Genomic DNA, 23,174 nt, shown 5'->3' with positions numbered 1-23,174 from the left:
TCTTTTACTATCTTTATTTTGGACCAACCGCCATGATCACAACCACAACATCAACCACCGACCACAACCACCGCTTCACCACAACCGCCACGACCTTCACGCACACCTCACAACCGTAGCATCGCCACCGTTCTTGCCCCGCTGTGGGTACCGGTGTTGGACTCATGCAGAACGCGCGTCGAACAGAGTGTACAAAATCACGGATTTTGTGCTTCAAAAACGGATCAAAAACAACACACGCCCACTTTTTGCCGTCCAATCGGTGAGCGAGGGGCGATTTGGCCCCGCCTCCAGAACGATCGATATATGCAAATTTGTGGATCAAAAAGCCTTCACGCCCACTTTTTCTCGGGCCAATGGGGAGCGAGGTGAAAGGTCAAAGGGAGGGGGTCAAAGGCGAAGTTACGGGGGGATAAAAGGACGGTGTTCGTCAGTCAGAGGAGAGTCGCAAACAAGAAGGGTCGGAGAGTCAAGAAGAGGAGAGTCGGAAGCAGAGGGTCAAGACTTCGCGGGCGGTGGAGCTGCTCGTCGTGTGCGTTGGAGTCGGAACGGAGGGGACGAGCTGTGGAGAGGCGGCGAGGGCGGACGAGGGGGTGCTCGCGTCGGTGCCAGGAGCTGCACGCCCGAGGGAGGCCGGCAGCGCGACCTGGCCGAGGTGGAGACGCACACCAGGGATAATAAAGATCCTCTATACCCCGAGCATCAGCACCCCCCTCCTGTTTCCCCCCGCGCTGAGATAGTGCGACCAAGGGGGCCCCGTTCCCACCCCCTACCAGACACCGTCCACGAGGCCCGCGGGTTGCGGGCCATCGCCGCTCCGCGTCTCATCACCAGACGGGTAGGCCCGACCCGGTCTCGGCCTCAGGCCTGCCCCATTCTTGGGGGTATTTCTTTTCCTTGGTTTTGGGTATGTGTTGTCGGCGCCGTCTGTGAAGTAGAATTGTATAAGTGTTGCCGTGTGCTCGGTAGTCGGTATTAGCTCTGCACTGTGTTTTCACTTTTATGTTTGCTTTTTGTGTAAATGGAATTGTGTTTTCTTTTTTTTGTGTGCATTTGGTGGAATTGTATTTGTGTGCTTCCCGTGTGCCGAGAATAAATGTGCTTTTTTGTTGAACTGTTTCCCGCTTCGCTTCGTCATTTCTTTCTTTGAATCCCCATCTTGCTTCACGTAAAGGGTTGGTAGTGGGCTTAATACGCCCGATAATTAATCGAACCGTCGAGGTCGACGATAACACCGCTCGGTTATTCTGATAGTACGGAACGGGTCGCTTAAGTGGCCCGTGTCCGAAGTCGACCTGCGGCGAGGTGCGATCGCCCGGTCTACCCTCCGCGTGGGTACTTAGGTAGTTCGAATTTGGCGAGCAACCCTATCCCACGCGGGGGCTGATTGGCTCGATCGCGGTGAGACCGAAAGGTCCACCCGTGACTGGTTCCCGGCGTTAGTCCGAGAGGGTCACGACTGGATTGTCCGTCCGGTGGGCGACGTGCCGCGATTCGAGTTACGTGGCCGTCCGCACGCCGGCGGGCGCGGAATCCGCAACAATATCAAACCTTGAAAAGGCACATCCTCAGGTCCCCAGCAATATACCTGGCAAGTTTCAATGAGATCGGAACAGTGGTTGTCGAGAAACAGCGGGGACACACATACACACACAGACACAGACACAGACACAGACACAGACACAGACACAGACACAGACACAGACACAGACACAGACACAGACACAGACACAGACACAGACACAGACACAGACACAGACACATAGACATACATTATTATATAGATACATTATTGCTGGAATTATAGATACATTATTTGTTTCCTCCCTTTGCTCGTGTCGCCTGTGGTAGGTTTCTTTTGTTGATTTAAACTTTCTTTTTGTTGAAATTACTTTTAGCTATGGCAAACGTTCATTTGAATCATAGCATGTACGAGTCACTTACGAGTAAAAATGGCCTTGTGTGCGATCCCCCGAGGAAGGTAAAGATTGAGGACGTGTTACTGGCAATCGGAAAGATCGTTGGTTTACACAACATCCGTGCAGCCACTCGAATGAATAATAAGGTTGTCTTGTTCGTTTCCGAGGTGCACATGGTAACCTCCGTTGTGGAACAAGGCCTTGCCGTACACCCCGACCTGTTTCTCCTTGTTTCGCTGCTAGACACACCTGCGGTTAAGGTGAATGTGTCTAACGTGCCACCTTTCATCCGGAATGATGATTTGTGTGCTCAATTGAGTAAGTTCGGTACGATCATATCAAAAATCACAATGGTGCCGATACACTCAGGAAGAGGAGAATTTAAACACGTGATGACTTTTAAAAGGGTGCTGTACATGTCCTATCATATTGCCTGAAAATGAGCAAAAGTTAAATGTAGTTTTACATGCACAAATTCACGGTCATGTGTATAGAATGTTTGCCTCCACGGATGTCATGGCGTGTTATCATTGTGGAGTGTACGGTCATGTGAAGAACTCCTGTCCCGTTTTGATGAGATCATCAGAAAATCAAGGACAGGAGATTGTAGACCCCCCCCCTCCCCACGTCATGGGGTGGGTGAAAGGGGAGAATCCTATTCACCACCTGTTTGTGAGTGGGAAACAGCAGACCCCTCCCCCCACACTTACTGGGGGGTGTGAAATGGTAGAACCCTCCCCACCACATATTCGTGAGCAGCAAACAGTAGGCTCCTCCTCTCTACCTACTAATGTACCACAAGTGGTTGGTCCCTCGACCTCCACTGTACAGGACTGTACTGATGATGACATGGAGTGGTTCGTGACGGTGTCTCGAAAAATGGGCAAAAACGTCGTGTCCAGTCATCAATGAAACAAAGAAAACACAAAGTAAGATACTTGTTGTGTCAGATGTACCGAGCTTGCGGGATGCATCTCTCATAGAGAATCCCTCTTCGGGACTGGAACCGATTATAACTCTAATTCATTTGCACCACTCGCTGAATTGCCTGAGTTGTACGAGTGTGATGTAAACATTGAGAACACTCGTGCCTCTCAGGAGGATACAAGTGGGGATTTTGAGAATTTTGGTCTCTGCAGTGGGGTCATTCCATGTCAAATCACCAAAGAATCTGCCGTCATCTCTCAGATTTTTGTAAAACTTTGGGAACCAATTGGGACCCATGAAAAACGGCAAGCATTACAAATGTTGATTTTCGAACCTATATGCCATACGTACATGTACATTATTGCTCATATCTCAGAAACTATTGGAGTGCCCATCACAAAATTTATGTGGAAGCTTCTTGACATCATAAGGTACCTATGGGATGAATTTGAGGAAATTTGAAGGATACATTTTTTGGGGGATTCACGATTGAAGTTTATATTTTGTGATAACTTTTTTGTGGTTGGAGGTAGCAAAATGTTGCCCAGACAAATTCATAGGGCATGAAAATACCTTTAAAATTACACCAAAACCAGCTCTCTAGGTGTTATACTTTTAGAGATATGGCCATTTGAATTCGCGACGTCGTGCTAATTAGTCCAAAGTTCGTTAGTCTGTATCTCACTAATTAAGAGGCTGTTAGCAAAAATATTTGAGTTCTTGCCGTTTTTCATGGGTCCCAATTGGTTCCCAAAGTTTTACAAAAATCTGAGAGATGACGGCAGATTCTTTGATGATTTGACATGGAATGACCCAGTGATAAAAAGGAATTTGTCACTGAGGTGTGTGCAAAGATGTGCATTTGTGATGACAAGGCAGATAAGCCGGAAAGTCCCTCAGAGGAAATCTGCAGTCCTACCCTTGTGGAACAAAATGCAAGGGATGGTAAGAAAGAGGCTGCATGTGATAGTGGGCAGCGAAATGGGAATGGAAAGATCGATGGTTTAAATTCTATGGAGAGTTGTGATTTAGAAATAAGTTTGGATCAGGAAGAGAATGACAGATGATGATGAGGCTGACTTCAATGATGCCTCTTCTACCCTGTCAGTTAGTGGGTGTTGTGCCCAAGAGGATGATGGAAACACCATGGTAACAGAAGACAAAATTATTAGATTTTTAAAGGAAACCTTCAGGAAAAGGCATGTGAGAATTCAGGATTTTCTCCCGAATATCCATGCCTTTCGAAAAACTGCAAAAAATATGAAATCATGAACCTCAGCAAGTTAGGATTTCATAACCTCAATTCCAGCAGTTGAGGAAGTGTGCCACTGAGGCCGGAAAAGAACTCCAAGAGTAGTAATAGTTGTCGTTTTCAAAAATAAATAAATGAAGGTAGCATCCCTCAACATAAATGGAGGCCACAGCTGTGTGCATTGCCTCGAGGTGTTGCAGATGTTTAAGAAAGAAAAAATTGATACTCTAATGTTTCAAGAGACACACCAACCAACCTTGTGAGGACGAGTGGCACAGGGTTTTTAAAGGTTGCCTTTTTTTCTCTAGTGCCTTTGAGGATGCTCAAAGGTGTGGCAATTATTGTGCACCCTAGAATCCAACCCTTGGAGATTTGTTGTCGGGTGGTTTGTAAAGGATTTTTAATTGCTGTAGAATTGATAAGCAGCAATCAAAAAATTTGTATTATTAATGTGTATTGCCCCAGCGACAGCGCTGAAAGGATTCTATTCCTTCCAAAGTTGGCAGGTTTTTTAAACACTGTTGACTTGACTGGTCTAATTTGTATGAGGGGAGATTATAACTACACACTCAACCACCGACTGGACAGGAATACTCCTGAGCCCCATCCACCCAGTGCAATGGTTTTGGCAAAACTTGTACAAAAATTTAAATTTCGGGATGTTTGGCATCTGCAAAATCCAAACACCCATCAATATACATGGGTGTGCTGTTCAAAGAACCAGATAACCATGGGCCGACTGGACAGATTCTATGTAAACCAGGGAATGGTGAATCTGGTTCAGAGAACAAGCATAAGTCCATCTGGCTTTTCTGATCACCATATGATTATAATGGAATGTATGTTACTCTTTCATTGCTGTAAATAGTGCATACTGGACTTTAAATGTTAAGTTATTACAAGATGTACAGTTTGAAAATGCCTTCAGACAGGTATGGAAGAAGTTAGAACAAGAAAAGTGTTCCTTTCCGAATACTCGACAGTGGTGGGACTGTAAAAAATCCCAAATTCGGATTTTCTGTTAACAATATTGCTCACATACCACCAGTAATGCATCTGGGTTGATAAGTGCTCTCAAAGAAGTTGTACTTAAATATGAGCAAGAAGCTGGAACATCCAGTTGAAGTGATCACAATCAGCAGTTGGTGGAAAAAAGATTCTACTGGCTGAACTAGTCAAGGAGCGTGTGGCTGGAGCAATGGTTCATCTTCGGATGAGCAGAATTCAAATGGAGACTCCAAATAAGGAATTATTCAACCTTGAGAAGGCCATCAAGATCTCTCGGCAGATTCACAGTTTACACTCTTTTTACGGTGTTCTGACTTGCCAGAGTGACATTAAACATTAGATGCTGGTTTTCTACTCAAATCTGTTTACACCAAGAACTGTGGACAAAACGATCATAAATGAGGTGATTGAACTTCTTCCATCCCTTTCTCAAGAACAGCAACAACAACTCGAATGTGACTTTTCGTTTGAGGAGCTCACTGCGGCATCAAAACTGCTTGAGGACGGAAAAGCCCCCAGACTTGACGGATTTCCTGTTGAATTTTACAAAGCTTTTTGGAACATTCTGGGTCCTGCTCTCATGGAGACCCTGCTTGAAAGCTTAGATCAGGGTGAATTGCCCCTGAGCTGCAGGAGAGCAGGCCTTGCATTTTCAAAATCGGACGGGGCTGATAAATAGGCCTCGTCATGTGGGGTGAGGGGGCTGATTTTTGCCCATGGGGCTGATTTTAAAATTGCTTTAAAATCTTGTGAATTAGTTTTTGTAAATTGTTTTAACATGTGGTCCAAATTGACCAATGTCTACAAACTGAGCTTCCAAAGAATCTGAATAAACTGAGCCTAATCCTAACTATGTAATTTCAAAATGTACCTTAAACGGCCCTTCTTGGGGCCAAACACAAAGTTCTGAGAAACAGAACTTTCTGCTCAAGCACAGTACTTTCCCACAATCCTTTTCATTAAAAAGTATTAGAACTAAGTTGTCTTTGTTGTTGTGGATTATTTCCTGTAATGACAAATGTTCTGACAATTTGCATGAATGATGTGCCGGTACAATACATTACATGTATGCCATTGAACTGGGACCATTCAAGTATTACGTACACAAGTCCAACCCATTTCTCCCCCTGGACTAGCCCACTGTGTTCAACATATACATGGGGATAAATCTTGACTTTTCACTGCCATTACCTTGTCATGTAGGTTGTACTTGAATGTCCACACCTGGATCCACTGTCAGTTACATAGTAATAATGTCAAAAGATTTATTCTCGTAACAAATTTAAAACTTTATTCGCTGCAAAGCTGAATGACCAAAAAAAAAAAATCTGAACAGTCACAAATTTAATGAGTTTATTGATGCATTTCTGTCTCAACAAAACTAATTTATCTGCAAGTATCTCTCTCTCTCTCTCCAGTCCAATAACATAACAGATACATGTGTTCAGTACATTCTGCCAAATACTAATTAACTTTAGTAGGTTTAGTATTGATGTAAATCTTCAGGCAGAAACCCCCAAAAGTCACTATCATCAGACTCATCAGATAATTGTGAAAGAGATTCATCCCTTGAGCTACCTGAAGATAAGTCCAACACAACAGTATTCCCATCATCTGTGGAGATGGCTTCAACCATGTCATTGTCCGTTTCTCGCGTCAAAAAGGAGACCAATGGTGTTGAACAAAGGTGTTTTGTTTTGCCATACAGGTAATCTAAGCTTCTTTAAAAAAAATAAAATTTTTTTTTTTTTTTTCACAGCTTAATTTTACGGGGCCTATTAAAAAGACCCCCTGAAAATCGACCACCGGGTCGATCACGGGGGCAAGGCCGATCGGCCCCGTCAAAATGCAAGCCATGGGAGAGCGGTTTTGTCTCCTCCCAAAGAAAGGGGATTTGCAGCAGATTACAAACTGGCAGCCTGTTTCATTGCTAAATACTGATTATAAGATCATGTCAAAAGTGCTTGCAATGCGTTTTAAAAACGTCATCTCTCTCCTGATTGGAAATGAACAAACGTATTGCATACCTGAACGATCCATCTATGACAGTATTTTTTTTGTTCGAGATTTAATTGCCATCGGTCAAACCGTGCCTCATGGTTTTTGGTTGTTACTCCTGTATCAGGAAAAAGCCTTTGACAATGTGGATCATTCTTTCTTATTTGCCGTCCTTAATAGAGCAGGTTTTGGGGAAAAATTCAAATCCTGCAGAAAACTTTTTGTACAGAAATGCATCATGCCTGCTAAAAGTAAATAATAGCTTGTGCCATCCCTTTCCTTTTCAGCGTGGTATCCGTCAGGGTTGTCCACTCTCAGGCATGTTGTACACACTTTCTGTTGAACCTCCACTGGCTATCCTTCGTACCTCATTGTCTGGGTTATCCTTGTCAAACAGTCCAAACATTTTTATCTCTGCTTATGCAGATGACCTGTGTGTTGTGGTCAAAAACCCAAAAGATGTCAGTGAGCTATCCCGTTGTTTTGCCAAATTTGAATTTGCCTCATCAGCAAGAGTAAATTGGAACAAGAGTGTAGCTCTTTGGCTACACCCAAATACACGCTCCTCATCACACTCCTCATGTGCACCTCTCCCAACTCTTCCAGGAGGAGTGTTGTGGAAAACAGATGGGTTTAAATACTTAGGAATCCATTTGTGAACTACGAGCTATATCCAAAGGAATTGGGATGGGTTCCTCGACAGTATTAAGCAGAAACTATCAAGGTGGAAAGGAATGCTCCAGTTCTTGTCACTTAAGGCGTGGGTAACGATCATTAATAACCTGATACTTCCAACCGTATGGCACAAGGTTATCGCACTCCAGCCTCCTCAAGCTGTGATCACAATCATTCAGAAGTCTGATTGATTTTTTTTTCTGTGGAGGCCACCACTGGCTCAAGCCAAATGTATTGTGCAGGCCACGAATGTCTGGTGTCCAAAACTTACTGCACATCCCAAGTCGAATAATGGCTTTTCAACTTGTGGAAATAAAACGTCTACCATATGGTGAAATAGTGTCGTGGCGTCCTCTCACCAATACCTTGCTTCGGCAAATAGGTGGTTTGGACTATGACTGGGAACTCTTCCTTATAGACCTAAAGCAGGTTGATAGAGCTCGGCTCCCTGCGTTTCATCAATCTCTTCTGAATGATTGGCAAGCTCTTGGAGTGCAGCGGCTAGAGATCTCCTATGATGCCAGGAATTTTGTGCATGAGCCACTATTCCAAAACTTATTATTTGCTGGAATATCTACCAGCCGGTCTTTCATAAAGTACTTTACAAATAGTGGAATAAAGTGCGAGATCTTATGGAGCCTTCCTTGAAACGATGGTTGCCTGCTGGCTCGATTTATAAAAAAAATTGGATTGTATTCAATGAGAGTAGTGGGTGAGGTCATGAGGATAGTAACCCAGACTTTTCCACATTTAAATATTGGGTGGAATGGGGTAAGTGAAGAAGCTGATTTTCACCAAAATTTTCCTGAACTTTCAATCACTGCCCAAAAACACCATGACGTGTTCTCTTCAAACAGTGACTAGTCTGGTGTGTTCCACGTCATGGGGAAAAAAAACATTATATGGGATTTGTCTGGAGGTGTGTTTACCGGGCTGTACGACACCGTTGAGAAACCACTGGAAAGAGACCTTACCTGCAGGAGCTTTTCTCACTCCGAATTGGAAGGTGATGTACAAATTTCCAACCGTTGGTCGCATGGGAGACTTAAATTGTAGACTGGTCCATCAAGCCCTGGCAACACAAGTTTTACTACAAAAATGTAATCCCTCTGTGTCTAATTCATGCCCCTTCTGTATGAGTATCGAAAATTTGAATCATGCGTTCATTGAGTGCAAGAGGTTGTCACCTCTGTTTCTGTACCTGAGTCGGATTTTTTTTAAATTTAAAATTGTTTTTTCCTTTCCAATCTTTATCTATGGGCTCGCTCTCAACACTGGAAACAAATCTGTGTTTTTGCTTTAGAATTTTTTACTTGGAATTGCTCAGCTTGCAATTTATAAGACCAGAAAAGCCAGATTGGTGAATAAGAAAAATTTAAAAAAAAAAAAAAACTATTGTTTCAAAGGCATGGTCTCTGCTCGTATAAAATTAGAACATGCATATCATATAAACATGGGTAGTCTTCCTGTGTTTGAAGACTTATGGTGCAATGGTGGTGTCTTGTGTAAATGTGTGGAGAATGAAATTCACATTTTTTGAGTTGTAACAATATCATTGATCCTTGAACTTTCATTGTCTTTCTGACTCTGCTGGAGCACCTGTACTTAAAGAATGGCACTTGATGCTCATGTGTTGATGCTTTTATGAACCTCAGACAAATGGTGCCTCACTTTTTTTCTTTGTTATAATTTGCCTTGTGAAATGTTTTATACGTTTATAATAAAAGTCAAAAAAAAAAAATGTCTCTCCTCCCTCTCCCTCTCCCTCTCCCTCTCCCTCTCCCTCTCCCTCTCCCTCTCCCTCTCTCTATCCCTCTCTCTCTATCCCTCTCCTATCCCTCTCCTTGTATGATCCATGTTTACTGCACGCCACAACTCTTTTGTTATTTTTTTCCGTTTGTGGAACAGCCATCCAGAGTCCTTTCAATCTCGAGCTTCTCTCCAGGGCATCAAGCAGGCTTTGCATCACCATATCATGCCATCCTTATCCCACCATGCTCTTTTCTACCCACATTTACCTTACATAATGAAATAATCTTGCAGGCTTCCATGTTTCCTCCCCTCCTTTGTCTCCTCTTTCCCTGTTGTATCATATTCCTGCTTGGCGCGTCCAAGGTCCACAGGTTTTGTTAATTGAAAAATTGAGAAAGTAATTGTGTGTGTGTGTTTTGTGTGTTCGTCCGTCCGTCTGCAGGAAATGTCTCCGCCAGCAGGAGAGAGAGACGCTCGTCGTGTTGGTGTTTCCTTGCTATCTCAATTGTCCACACATGAACGTGAACTCGATTTGGTGTGCTTGGATCACAGTTATGCCAAACCTTGGAGCTCCCATCCTGATGCCAGCAATGCCAAGCCTGCAAGACTGCTCTTCATTCAACCTCGGAGGAATTTAGGGTTTGCAATGTTGGTGATGACAGTGAAGTGATATTTGCTATTTTCGATGCTGCTTCTAAACCATTATTTATATGAGGTCAACAAAATTATACTTTTTTTGTATACATAATCGAGACTCTTTCTGGGAATTCTTTCAAAGAAACTTGCTCTCCCTCATGCAGAGATTTATCCCCTCTCATCTTCAGTTGTCCTCCCCTTCCTCCTGCCCATGGTTTACTGAAGCTTGTGGCGAGGCAGTTGTCCTGAAACAACTTGCTTTTGCCTCATGGAAAGCAAACCCAACTGAAGGTAATCTCAGTTCCTTCCATAAAGCTCGGAACAAATGTGGATCTACCCTCAGGAGAGCCAGAAAACAACATCTTTCTCATCTCAAGTCTGAACTCTCAAACCTCTCTCCCTCCTCAAAATCCTGGTGGCATCTTATCAAATCTGCTTCTGGTGTATGTTCTTCCTCCTCCATCCCCTCCTTTACCTCAAATGGCCGCTCTGCTGATACCACACGTGAAAAGGCTGAATGCCTAAACTCAGTGCTTGCATCGGTCTTTTGTCCGAAACCCATCGCTTTCTGTACCTACCTTACCCAGTCGCACACAACTGTCCCTGGACTCTGTCCTTTTCTTCTGACAAAGTGGAGAGCTTGCTGTCAAACCTCGACTCAGATTCTGCAACCGGTTCAGACTGCTTCAGCCCACGTGTCCGAAAACCTGCTACTCTGCTCTTGCTCACCCTCTCTCTGTTCTATTCACCCTCTCATTTGTTCAAGGTCATCTGCCATCTGCTTGGAAATTGGCAAACATTACTGCCCTGCATAAAAACAGGTGCAAAAACAAATCACTGCAACTACAGACCAATCAACCTTCTCCAAATCATCAGCAAGGTTATGGAATCCATCATCGCTTCAGACATTAAATCCTTCCATTTCTCCAATGGCTTGATTTCCAATTATCAATTTGGTTTCAGACCAGGTCACTCTACCCTGGATATGCTGCTTCTGCTCTCCCAACAATGGATGGAGGTCCTTAATGCTGGACATGAAATCAGAGCCATATCCCTCGACATATCGCGTGCTTTTGACTCGGTCTGGTACCCTGCCCTGCTCACTCAACTCTCTTCCTGTGGTATCTAACACCATCTCCACTCATGGCTCACTGACTTCCTCTCCTGTCGCAGCCAACATGTGGCCCTAAATGGAGTTCTTTCACTCCCTCTTCTCGTCCAGGCTGGAGTTCCTCAAGGCAGCGTTCTGGGCCCTGTTCTTTTTCTGCTTTTCATCAATGATCTCTGCAACTCTCTGGAAGATCCTCTTTATCTCTTTGTTGATGACTCCACCCTCTGCCATACCATCTGTCATCCCTCAGCCCGGCAAGCAGCAGCTTCTTCGCTCACTGCAGATCTGGGTAAAATCACAAACTGGTCCAACACGTGTGACATGTCTTTCAATCTGACAAATCTCACACTCTCACTATGTCTCTGCGAAAGGACCGTTTGGAATCCCCTTCTCTCCTACCACCCCCCTCCAATCTACTTTCTCAACAATCCTCTTGAAGAAGTCTTCTTTCAAGCTTCTGGGTCTCACTATCTGCCATGATCTTTGCTGGGAAAGCCACATTTCCAACCTGGCCTCCAAAGCCAGTCACCGACTGGGAATCCTCTGTCGTGCATAGTCCTTCCACGGCCCACCTGAGCTCCTGACCACATACAACGCTTTCATCCACAGCCTGATGGAGTACTGCTCTCCTCTCAGGGCTGGTGCTCCTGCCTCTCACCTTTCTCCGCTTCACGCTGTGGAAACCAAGTTATTTCGGATCATTGGCATCTCCCACGATCAGACTGAGTCTTTGGGCCTCTCACTCTCTTACCACAGGCAGGTCGGTGGTCTTTCTGTCTTCTACCGTCTCCTCTCTGGTCTCGCCTCCCCACCCCTCCCCCCCCAGCTCTGTCTACGATTTGTCCCCACCATATTTCCGCAGGGCGCTCAAGGTCTGCCAACAACCTCCTGGTAAAACTACCAAAATCACGAATCACTGCTCACCTTCACTCTTTCGTTCCTCTTTTTTTCCCACCTTTTGAAGAAACTCCCTCACTCTGTTCAATCCCATTCTTCCTGCCAAGCCTTCAAAACAGCTGTTCACCACCACCTCTTGTCATCCCCCATCCAAATCCTCGATCTTGTCTACCCCCGTTAATCCACCCCAAACCCACCTCCTTCAAATTTCCCTGCTTTCCTTCCTGAAAGTCTCTGTAGTGTCCATCTTGTTTACCCCATGTTCCCTGCCCCATCCCTCTCCCTTCCACAGTTCCAATCTCTGTTCCTCACTGTTTTGTCCTTCCCACGCCCCTTTTGTCTCATGCCCCCCTTGCTGTGCTTGTGTTGGCTCTCATACGAGCCTTGACAAGGTATTCAAAAAAAACAACGCTTTATAGTCAGTACAAAATTTTTTGAGGGTCTTCTGGGGCTAAATTATATGGGGTTGGGGGGTCAAAATATCATCAACGAAACTTCTGAAAACAGAGCAGCTTATTCCAGCAACTCAGTTACCCACTCTACTATGTTCTTAGCATCATCATTATTGGCAAGATGCAGTATAGACTTGAGAGTAGAGTCCAGCGATATATCAATAAATCGGTGAAATCAATATAAGTTTTCATATCGATATACCGGTATTGGAATTCTGATTATACTGGTATACCGAAAAAAAATCGAGATGAACAAAAAAAACCTGCACATCACCAATAAATTGAAGAAAGGTGTTTCCAATCTTTAAATACCGTACATGGTTTAAAAAGCTTTGATGCACTCGGCGTCTCGGCTAAACGTGGAACAGGAACAGTGAAACGTATGACGTCAAGACGTACCATGAAGTACAGTATGTTTTAACTTTTAACCCTCAGCATCCGAGCACCCGTCCAAGCAATCACGTTTTTCTTTGCCCTCGTGGCTGGTTTTAAAGCAATTGTCAATCATCATCATCATAATCATCATCATCATCATCTGATCGAGCGAACTCTAGCATGTTGCCTCTCAATGGCAGAAACAATCTACAGTGGTTGCCAGTTATATTGTAGATCGCAGTGTTCGCTTGAACTGGTCTCCCCCCAAAGGCGGAGTGCACTTAATACCGTTCTGCAAGTATATTAGCAGTCGCTAATTCGTGCCTCATCTACCCGCTGCCATAGATGATTTTCTGACTATACTTTGTCTGTTTCCTATCCCTCAACCTGCCTGGCATTGTGTACCTACCAGTTTAGCTCTGGGTTTTTGGAACACACTCAAAGTAATAGTCAACCCACAGTGCCCGAATAACCCCCACAGCCATTCCAAATGCCCTCGTGCTGTGCTGTTCTCTAGCAATTTAAGGAGCGAGCCCAGCCAGAACATAAATCACAAGCACTCTAGCATTTGGGCACTCGGGCTTAACCTGTACGGTCCTCAGGCACACATGGGCATAGCACAGGTAGGGCACTTGATGCCATCCCAGTATTCGAAAACCCAATGTTTTTGCCTGTCGCCACTAAATGGTTGCAATTGTATAACTTGATGTATAACTATAATGTGTTATAATATAACACTGAATGTATAACTGCTTTGGTTGCAATTGTCAATTGGTTCATATTTTATATGAATTGGGTGTGCTTTAGAAACCCTGTGTCGAGTCAATGATCTGTGATAGTGATCGTGATATGGGTGCAGCGTTCCATGATTGTCATTTAGGAATGGAGATGGCAATGGATTCCGACCTGTGTCCATTACCAATACTGATCTCGCTTTAACACAAAATCATTTTTAATACAAATTGAAGTTGGAAGTAAAATAACCGTTCTCATCATGGGAGGTGGTGGGAGGAGGGGTGGGGGTAGCCCCGTGTGGGAATACTTAGAAAAATTACCGTGTGTTCATGATGTGTGCAATATATATGAAGACGTAATGGACCAGAGGACCATTGAACCATTGCAAATTTTTGGAACCTGCATAAAAAAAAAGTTCATTAATTTATTTACTTATTTTGTTTATATTGATACACCGGTATACTGGTATGACCCCACCGATATATTGATATCGAAAAAAAAATCGATATCAACAGAACCTAGTGTTCAGCGTGGTGTCTAATTAACCTCCGCCATCGAAGATGGACGGAGGTTCCTGTTTTCACCCCTGTCTGTTTGTTTGTTTGTTTGTTTGTTTGTGAACAGTATTACGGAAAAACTCCTCGACGGATTTCGACGAAACTTGGTGGGGGGGTTTGGTCTGGTCCAAGGATCATGCCATTAGATTTTGGACTTGGTCCAAAATCCAATATGGCCGCTATTGCGGCCAATTTGAAAAAATATTTGAATTTTTTTTTTTTTTGCATTTCTACATGTTATAAGTGATTTCCAACAAAAAAACATGCTTAAATTATAATTGTGGCTGATTTTGGAACTTCAGGTGGATATACCCACGTAAAATCAATTTCTGTCTCATTGAATCTAGTTATGACGAATGAATTGAGTATGTAAAAGTTAAAAGTAAAAGGGAAAGTTGCAAACTATAAATCTGTGAGCACTGTTGACGTCAAATTGAATGAATCAGATATCAGGTTCACTTGAGTGACCGAGCAGTATTGGCGGCGGAGGTTTTGCACTCTACCGAGTGCTCCCCCTCTAGTTGGAAGTGAAGTGCCTTTCATGAACCTTCATGAAGTACCTGTGATACCATTATGCGTACGGCTTTTTCATTCGGATAATAAATTCTTCATCAATGTCAAACACTGAAGGCTCATAGGAGAGAATCTGTGAGGGATTTTGTGTCATTTGGAGGATAAAATATTCCTACTTTTGAAGGGGGCAGGGGTGGGTTGGCTGCAGTGCAACCCTACAGAGATGTAGGGGCTGCAGCTCTGCTGAGCTCATGGCTAATTGGCTAATTGGCAGAGACTATGCAATTACTTAACCAGGAAGGCTTTCAAAAACATATATATATATATATATATATATATATATATATATATATATATATATATATATATATATATATATATACATACATTGTTTTTACAATGTGATTCTTCCACAAAAGGTTTCCTTTTGTTTGAGCACTTGGATAAAGCTTTTGCGTGTTTATTTTTCATGAACAAGATTTTTGTACTCTTCATAGTGTTGTTTCCCAAATGATGATCAGCATGATTTGCAAAAATTAAAACAAGGTCTTGTTTAAATGCTCTGCCTGATAGCATGGGGGATGTGTTGTCGGTTCCAGAGACGTGGAGCAGGTGGTCGATGTGGAGACGAGAGAAACAGTGTCTTGCCCTTTGTACGACAATGCGAAGGCACGGACTGTTATGAACGAATGTGAACGCCACGTCCTCTTCGCACGCACAGATGCGGATGCACCGCCACCGCCAGATGATTGGGAAGAACACATTACAAAGTACGACACAGCGAAAGTTTGTAATCTTATGTTTGAGGATTACCAATACAGGTCAGCAGAGCACATTGGAAAAGGAGGAAAGGGTATACGAGTGGGTATGTGAGCGATCCTTTCATCGTGAATGTTGCAAATAGTCCCGATAAAATGAATGGAAGTTTATGAAGGAGTAAAATGTGAGGAAAGTAGAATGTTTGGAATCGAGAAACTGAATGCAATTACTTGTAATTGAATATCGTCAGTTGGAGAACAGACCTGTCTTTGGTGAAAAGAGGATTTATTTTTCATCTTATTCTTTGTTAACTTTAACCTGGTGTTGGCATAGTGGTTAGGGTAGCGGCTTGGGATCCAAAAGGTCCTGAGTTCAAGCCCCGTTGGCCGCTTGAATTAATACACACCAGGAGGTTGACTCAGCCTGTCATCCTTCCGAGGTCGGCGAAGTGAGAAACAGTGCACTGGGTCCGGTGTATGCCCCGGTTAGAATAGGTGTATCATATCCCTGTGTCGTAAGAGGCGACCAGGATTGCGTCAGGAAGGGCATCCGGCGTAAAACCTGTGCCAAATCATTATGCGGATCAATGATCCGCTGTGGCGACCCCTAACGGGAGCAGCCGAAAGAAGAAGATTCTTTGTTAACTTTATTCATTCTTCCTGCAACATTGAGGGAGAATATGTCAAGTCTGTTTCTGATCCAAGCAACACCTTTTGATTTGGATTGGAGTTTAGGTTCTGCAAAGCAGCTTTTCGGGTCAATAATTGCAATTGAGTCCCCCCCCACCCTTTTCTTCACTCTACTGTTTATAATATTCATGTTGGTATTGAGTTAAATTCTATATATATATATATATATATATATATATATATATATATATATATATATATATATATATATATATATATATATATATTGTTGTGGTTGACCAAATTCGCAAACCACCATTCAGGTCCCTTAGGTGAGATATCTCGGTAAGTATATGTGTAGTTAGGCCCAAACCCGTTGTCTAGAGGGAATAAATGTCATTCATGCGGGCTGCGACTCTTCAGGATAGCCGTTTTTCTTTTACTATCTTTATTTTGGACCAGCCGCCATTATTACCACCACCAACCACGTCTCAACAGCCATCACACAACAACCACCAACCACAATGCGGCCATCACAACAACAACCACCAACCACAATGCCGCTTCACCACAACCGCCACGACCTTTACCGTCACAACTCGCCACCATCGCATCACCGTCATCTCGCTGGACTCGTGCGGGGCGCGCACCGAGCAGCGTGTTCAAAAACATCGCGGACTTTCCGCAGAAAAACGGATCAAAAACGACTCACGCCCACTTTTGTTCCGTCCAATCCGTGAGCGAGGGGCGATTTGGCCCCGCCTCCAGGGCGTTGGAGGGCGGTCGCTATATGCAAATTCATGGATCAAAAAGCATTCACGCCCACTTTTCCTCAGGCCAATGGGGTGCGAGGTGAAAGGTCGGAGGCAGAGGGTCAAAGATGAAAGAGCGAAGCCACGGGGCTTATAAAAACGACTGCGTTCGTCAGACAAGTTGAGAAAAGAGTTCAGTTGGAAGTTGAGTTGAGAGTGTGCGGAGTTCAAAGGAGTCGTCGGTGGAGCTGGAAAGAAGTGGTACTAGTCGGAGTGAAGAGGACGGAGCTGTGGAGAGGTGACGGCGTCGAAGGCGGACGAGGGGGTGCTCGCGTCGGTGCCAGGAGCGGCACAGGGAGAGGCCAGCAACGCGACCGAGGTGGAGGAGGAGACGCTCGCCGCGGGACCCGAGACAGGGTTATATCCTCATTTCCCCGAGCATCAGCAACCCCCTCCTGTTTCCCCCCGCGCTGAGATAGTGCGACAAAGGGGGCCCCCTTCCCACCCCCTACCAGACACTGTCCGCGAGGCCCGCGGAGTTGAGGCACCACCGCCGCTCCGCGTCTCATCATCAGACGGGTATGCCCGACACGGTCTCGGCCCCAGGCCCGCCTACGCCCCTCATCCTGGAGGGTGGTTCTCTTTTCTTTTGCTTTGGGAATATGTGTTGTCGGCGCCGTCTGTGAAGTAAAATTGTATAAGTGTTGCCGTGTGCCCGGTAGTCGGATAGATCTGCATTGTTGCATTTGCTTTTTGTGTAATATTGCATTGTCTTCTTCTTTTACATGTGCTTTTGGTGGAATTGTATATGTGTGCTTTCCGTTCATCGCGAAATAAATGTGCTTATTGTTGAACTGTTTTCCCGCTTCGCTTCGTCATTTCTTTCATTGAATCCCCATCTTGCTTCACGTAAAGGGTTGGTCGTGGGCTAAGACGCCCGATAATTAATCGAACCGTCGAGGCCGACGAATAACACCGCTCGGTTATCCCGATAGTACGGAACGGGTCGCTTAAGTGGCCCGTGTCTGAAGTCGACCTGCGGCGAGGTGCGATCGCCCGGTCTACCCTCCGTGTGGGTACTTAGGTAGGTCGAATTTGGCGAGCAACCCTATCCCACGCGGGGGCCGATTGGCACGATCACGGTGAGACCGAAAGGTCCACCCGTGACTGGTTCCCGGCGTTAGTCCGAGAGGGTCACGACTGGATTGTCCGTCCGGTGGGCGACGTGCCGCGATTCGAGTTACGTGGCCGTCAGCACGCCGGCGCGCGCGAATCCGCAACACTGGTGTCAGGTCGTGCGATATAAACTCATCGCCCTCCTCGCGGCACTGGTATCGGAGAACGGGAAGACGGGCTCTCCTGTCTCCGGCTAAATTCACGGGAATCGGTCCAGGGGTGAGAGAAGCGACCCCCGATTCCCTCCAAATTACGAGCGAGCTAAATTAACCCTTCACGAGAAATAAGATGGCGTCTCAAGGCGAGCGGGAGCCGGGGGTATTAGAAATGGATGTAGAATGTGTAGAATCCATGGCTCAGGATGAAATCCCCGTGCAGGAATGTTGATTGTACAGGAAAACGAACTCGCCCAACTGAACCCAGAGCCCGAAATAGGTGCGGCAGCGGCCGCGGTGTATGACACCTCCCCTCCCCCTCTCCACCAAAACCCCCCGACCCTTGCCGAAATGGCTCACCCAAGCGCACCCGACATGGCCCAGCTATTCACCATGCTGGCAAAAATGAATGCGGAAATGACAGCGAACATGAACAAGCAAATGGACGAAGTGAAAGCGAGGATGGATGCGAATACACAGAGGATGGATGCGTATACACAAAAGTTGGAAACGAATGCGCATGAAATTATAAACGAAATGAAAGGCATGAACAAGCACATGAAGGAAGAAACGAAAAAGCTCCGGGGTGAGACGCAGAACATGGGCCGAAGCCTGCAGGCGGGCATGAAGGCAGTAACCGGGGAGATAAAATGGCGACTCCACGTGTGGGAGCGAACGAGCTGGAAGGGGGTGCAACGGCTGTCGGGCCCGCGGTGGAGGCGGGTGAAAAAATAATTCGGGGGGCGTGTTGGGCGAGGGTCGTGACGATGACCGAAAGGGAAAAATTAAATGGGGAGACCAAAACGTGTGAGACGAGACACGAGGTGACGACAAAGGAAATAAAAATAGTTGAGACAAGGGAGGTAAAGGGTGAAGAGGTGACTGAGTTGGCAGACACGGGAGATGGGAACGATAGAGGGAAGACTGCACGATGAAGACGGGGTAAGTGACGCACACACACACACGGAGGTAGTGGAGGACAATGGGGGTGAGCTGGTGGACTGGGTGGAGGCCCGGTGCGAGCAGCGGGATAGCCTCCTCCAGGAAAGAGGGGAGGGAGTATGCCCCCTTGAGGCGAGTCACGACCAGGTGAGTTCGGTCGTGCTTTGCGAGGTTGAGGGGAGGAGTGCTGCGAACGGGTGCACGGAGAGCTTGGGGGGTATAGAGGCCCCGGAGACCCTTGTGGGGACACGAATCCCCAGCGTGGTTGTCCCTGTGTGTGTGGTGCAAGGTGTGAGTGCGTCCCCGTGTGTGGAAGCGACCCCGTGTGTGAGTGGTGTGGTGGCGATGGTGCCAGAGTACGTGCTTCCCAGCACGCCGTGTGTGGATGAAACGGCCAGTGTGGATGAGGCACCGCGGGTGAGTGCCCCCGCGTGTGTGAGTGAGGCACGGTGTGTGAGTGAAACACCGCGGTCGAGTGCCCCCGCGTGTGTGAGTGAGGCACGGTGTATGAGTGAGGCACCGCGGATGAGTGCCCCCGCATGCGTGAGTGAACGGCCGAGTGCAAGGGAGACCGTGTGTGTGAGAGAGCGGTATGTAAGGGAGATGTCGGTGGGCATGTGTGAACATGCAGCCGCGTCTCCCGGTGTGAATGTAATGGAATGGAGTGTGAGCGTCGTAACACGCAGGTGTGCGTGGGTCGAATGGCGACGACGGCGACATGTGAGGAAAGAAAGCCGGGTAGCGGCTGTAGTTGTTTCGAGGACCGTGCCGGGTTCACCCAGCAATGAGCACGAGGTCCGTGCTGTGCAACGCACGAGACCCCCACGTGCTCGCTTGCGAGAGTGAAGTCCCGGTCCGGAAACGCCAGCGGTGGATTTGCCGATCCCGCGGACGAACAAAGTTTAGGCAGGATTACGGATTTGGACCGGACGGGTTCTCCACGCGATCGTGTGTGTTAAGCTCCAACGGGCAAAGCGCATGTGTTCGCGTGGGGAACCCCTCGAGACGTGGGGCTTGTGTTTTTTTTTTAGGCGCACGGTGACGCCATGGCTGCACGTGGGGTTGGAATCCGGCAGGTGGGGTATCCCTGCCGGATGGTACCGTCCAAGGAGGGATGAGGTACACGTGCAGCTGCATGACGTCACGGGCAGATGCAAAGTGCGCGAGCTCTGAGTTGCCGCGCTGGTGCTGCGCATGTAAAGAAAAAAAAAAAAACAGTAAGCCTCACTTTCGGGTGCACAGGATTCCTGGGCAAGGGGTGGAAGACCCCCTTACCTGGGCACAGGATGGAAACGAGTTAGGGGGAAGGGTTAGCTTAGCTAGACCGACTTCATGGGGCAGGGGGAAGTCCTCATGGAGTCCGTGGAATGGATTAGTTAGAGGGATTGTAGCCAGATTTAGGATGGGAAAATGGGATTAGATTTAGAGGACATGGACAGACTTGTGAATGTGTAGAGGGGACGTAGCTTAGCTACGTAGTGTTAAGTGAACGTGCTGTAGTTTAAGGGACGACGTGGGAGCACGAGTTAGTTAGGGGAGGTAGTTAGAAGGATGGCAGAGTTCAGCGGTGAGTGTGTTGAAGAGTTGTTGGTGAGTGAAGTGGAAGCATGTGCTTGGTGAGTGAGTGAGGCCAGCAGGTCTGTGTGTATGGAGCAAATGGGGAATGCATGGTGCGATGAGTGATTGGGAGGAGGAGTGACTCCCGCCTAAGGGACCCCGGGGTCAGAGTAAAGTGAGTTAGCTGGGTTAGTCAAATTGAAAAATGGAGGTCGTTTTGTTGTTGGTGGGAGTGTAGGCTCGAAACCCGTTTGGAGGGGTGCAGGAGCCCTGTTGACGGGCTGGGAGCGTGGCTGCGAAAAGTGAGTATCGCTGAGTGGGTACCCCGGGCACCAGGCTAGTCGGCCGTGGTAGGCCAAGGGCCCATGGGGGGCCGGGATAGCGTAGTGGGCACGGGTGCGCCTGCTTGGTGCGGGGGCCCGGGGCGCCATTAGCCGCATGGGCAGTGTTGTGGGCAAGGGTGAGCCTCGGAAAGGGGCCTGGGAAGCCAGCCTGCCACGTGTGCGTTTCAGGGGAGGTGCCATGGGGGGCACTCCCCGGTGTTAGGGAGCTGGTAGGCTCGGAGGCAGTGTAATGCCTGGGGGTGCCATCGTCGGAGAATCGGCAGGGGTCGTGCCTGCCAAGGGGAGCCACGTGTCCCAGCCATGAGACCGTGTGAGGGCACGGAGAGAAAATTGGGGGGCGAGGCCCGAAATTGTGAGGACACCAACACAGGCGACGGGAATCTGGGTTGTTAGAACCAATAGTTTAAGCGAGAGGCGCTTGTTGAAAGCCCCGGGGTAGTTTAACAGTTAAATGGTTAGGATAGATTAGGAAGTGTACCCCTCCGCACCATCCATCCCCTCGCTCTCGTTGTGGGCCGCTGGACCCACTTTGGTTATAGATCGCTGAAGTCTGGGGAGGCCATTCTGAGGCTTCGTTGGGCCTCGACACAGGACGTTAGCTCTCCCTTATTCCCCTCCGGGAAGGGAACGTAGGGGTTGGGAGTAGGCTAGGTGACAGGATAGGTTAGCCGAACAGAGACGATAAAGGGGGTTAGGGGACGATTTATAGTGGGGAAGTAAAAATAAAAACAACAAAAAAATAAGTTGGGGCTAAATTGGGGTTTGACAAATTGAGGGAGTGGGTATAGACAGTGACAGGCAAAGGCGATAGGTTGGGAGGGAGACCGTAGGGTAGGTCCGAGCCCACCTTCCGAGTGGCCAGCACCACCGCACTCCCTCCACCAACCTCCACTGAATGGCAAAGGCTGGCCAACTTCATCGGCTGGCCGTGTTTTGCTTCAAGGCGGAGGCCGGCCAACTTCATCGGCAGCTGTTGTTTTGCTGCAAGGCCTGTGCCATCGGCTGGCCGTGTTTTGCTTCAAGGCCTGTGCCGGCCACTTCATCTGCAGCTGCTGTACTTCAAGGCCTGTGCCGGCCAGTTCATCTGCCGGCTATGTTTGCCTGCAACGGCCTTCTTCTGCGGGCTGTGTTTGCCTGCTGCCTTTGCCATGCCATGCCCACTGCCCCTGTTCACCAGCCCCGTTCAATTTTTGCTTCGCCCCCCCCCCCCCTGTTCATTTCCATGTGCGCCAGGATCCGCAAGGCAACAGTTTGCAAGCTGCGAGAACTGCCCTGTTGGCAGCTACAACACGGGCCTGCAGTGGCGGCCCGTGCATCGTGTTTGCGTCCAACCATTCTTCCATCCATTCGTTGTGTTCATTGCGTGTGCCACTTGAGCTGGCACGGAGACTGCATTTGTGCAGCCCATGCACCGTTGTGGTTCACTGCGTTCAGTTCAAAAGGGAAGGCCTTGGACTGCGTGTGAGCAGCCGGCCACGTTCCCTGTCACCTGCATTGTTGAGTCAGAGACTGCATGCGAGCAGCCTGGCTCCCTGCTAACTGCTTTCTTTTTGCAGAGTTCATTGATCCTGGGCCATGGTTTAGTGTAAAATTTGTAAGTTAAGGTTAAGATGTACTGTACATATGAGTGCGCCCCCGGCATGTATGTCTTAGCGCCGGCAATTTTATTTAAGTCGTCCGTGTGAGTGAGTTTGTTTAGGTAGTTACTCAGCCCTCAGGTTATTTATTTTGGGGACACGAATACCATGAATGTCGCACTCAGAGATCCGTAGGTAAAATGTACTCGGGGAAAACTACACATGATGGCACACGAAAATTTGACGACTCGGGACGAGTCTGTAAAAAGGGGAGGGGGTAGTGTTGTGGTTGACCAAATTCGCAAACCACCATTCAGGTCCTTTCGGTGAGATATCTCGGTAAGTATATGTGTAGTTAGGCCCAAGCCCGTTGTCTCGAGGGAATAAATGTCATTCATGCGGGCTGCGACTCTTCAGGATAGCCGTTTTTCTTTTACTACACGGCCTTTTTTTTTTTACTACAACCACAACGCGGC

The 23,174-nt window shown here is 47.1% G+C and overlaps 1 protein-coding gene across 8 annotated transcripts in view; it reads left to right on the top strand.

Annotated features, from left to right (window-relative positions):
* The window catches only part of KANSL3 (KAT8 regulatory NSL complex subunit 3), a 104,149-nt gene that overhangs the window by 11,723 nt on the left and 69,252 nt on the right, over nt 1-23,174 (top strand). For 6 of the 8 annotated variants that reach the window (XR_015059141.1, XR_015059140.1, XM_085884807.1 and 3 more), the window contains exons 2-3: nt 9,974-10,179; nt 15,407-15,577. Coding sequence is in view for 6 of the 8 variants with exons in the window: in XM_085884807.1 (XP_085740933.1) it covers nt 9,977-10,179; nt 15,407-15,577 (374 nt within the window). In the remaining 2 variants the exon portion in view is untranslated. The remainder of the gene's footprint in view (nt 1-9,973; nt 10,180-15,406; nt 15,578-23,174) is intronic. The other 2 variants (XM_085884808.1, XM_085884811.1) reach the window with 2 other exon arrangements.

The sequence above is a fragment of the Eptatretus burgeri genome, chromosome 6 (genome assembly GCF_056783735.1).
Source record: "Eptatretus burgeri isolate ZD-2024b chromosome 6, Ebu_testis_v1, whole genome shotgun sequence".
NCBI lineage: Eukaryota > Metazoa > Chordata > Myxini > Myxiniformes > Myxinidae > Eptatretus > Eptatretus burgeri.
This window is presented reverse-complemented; position numbering and strand designations above follow the sequence as displayed.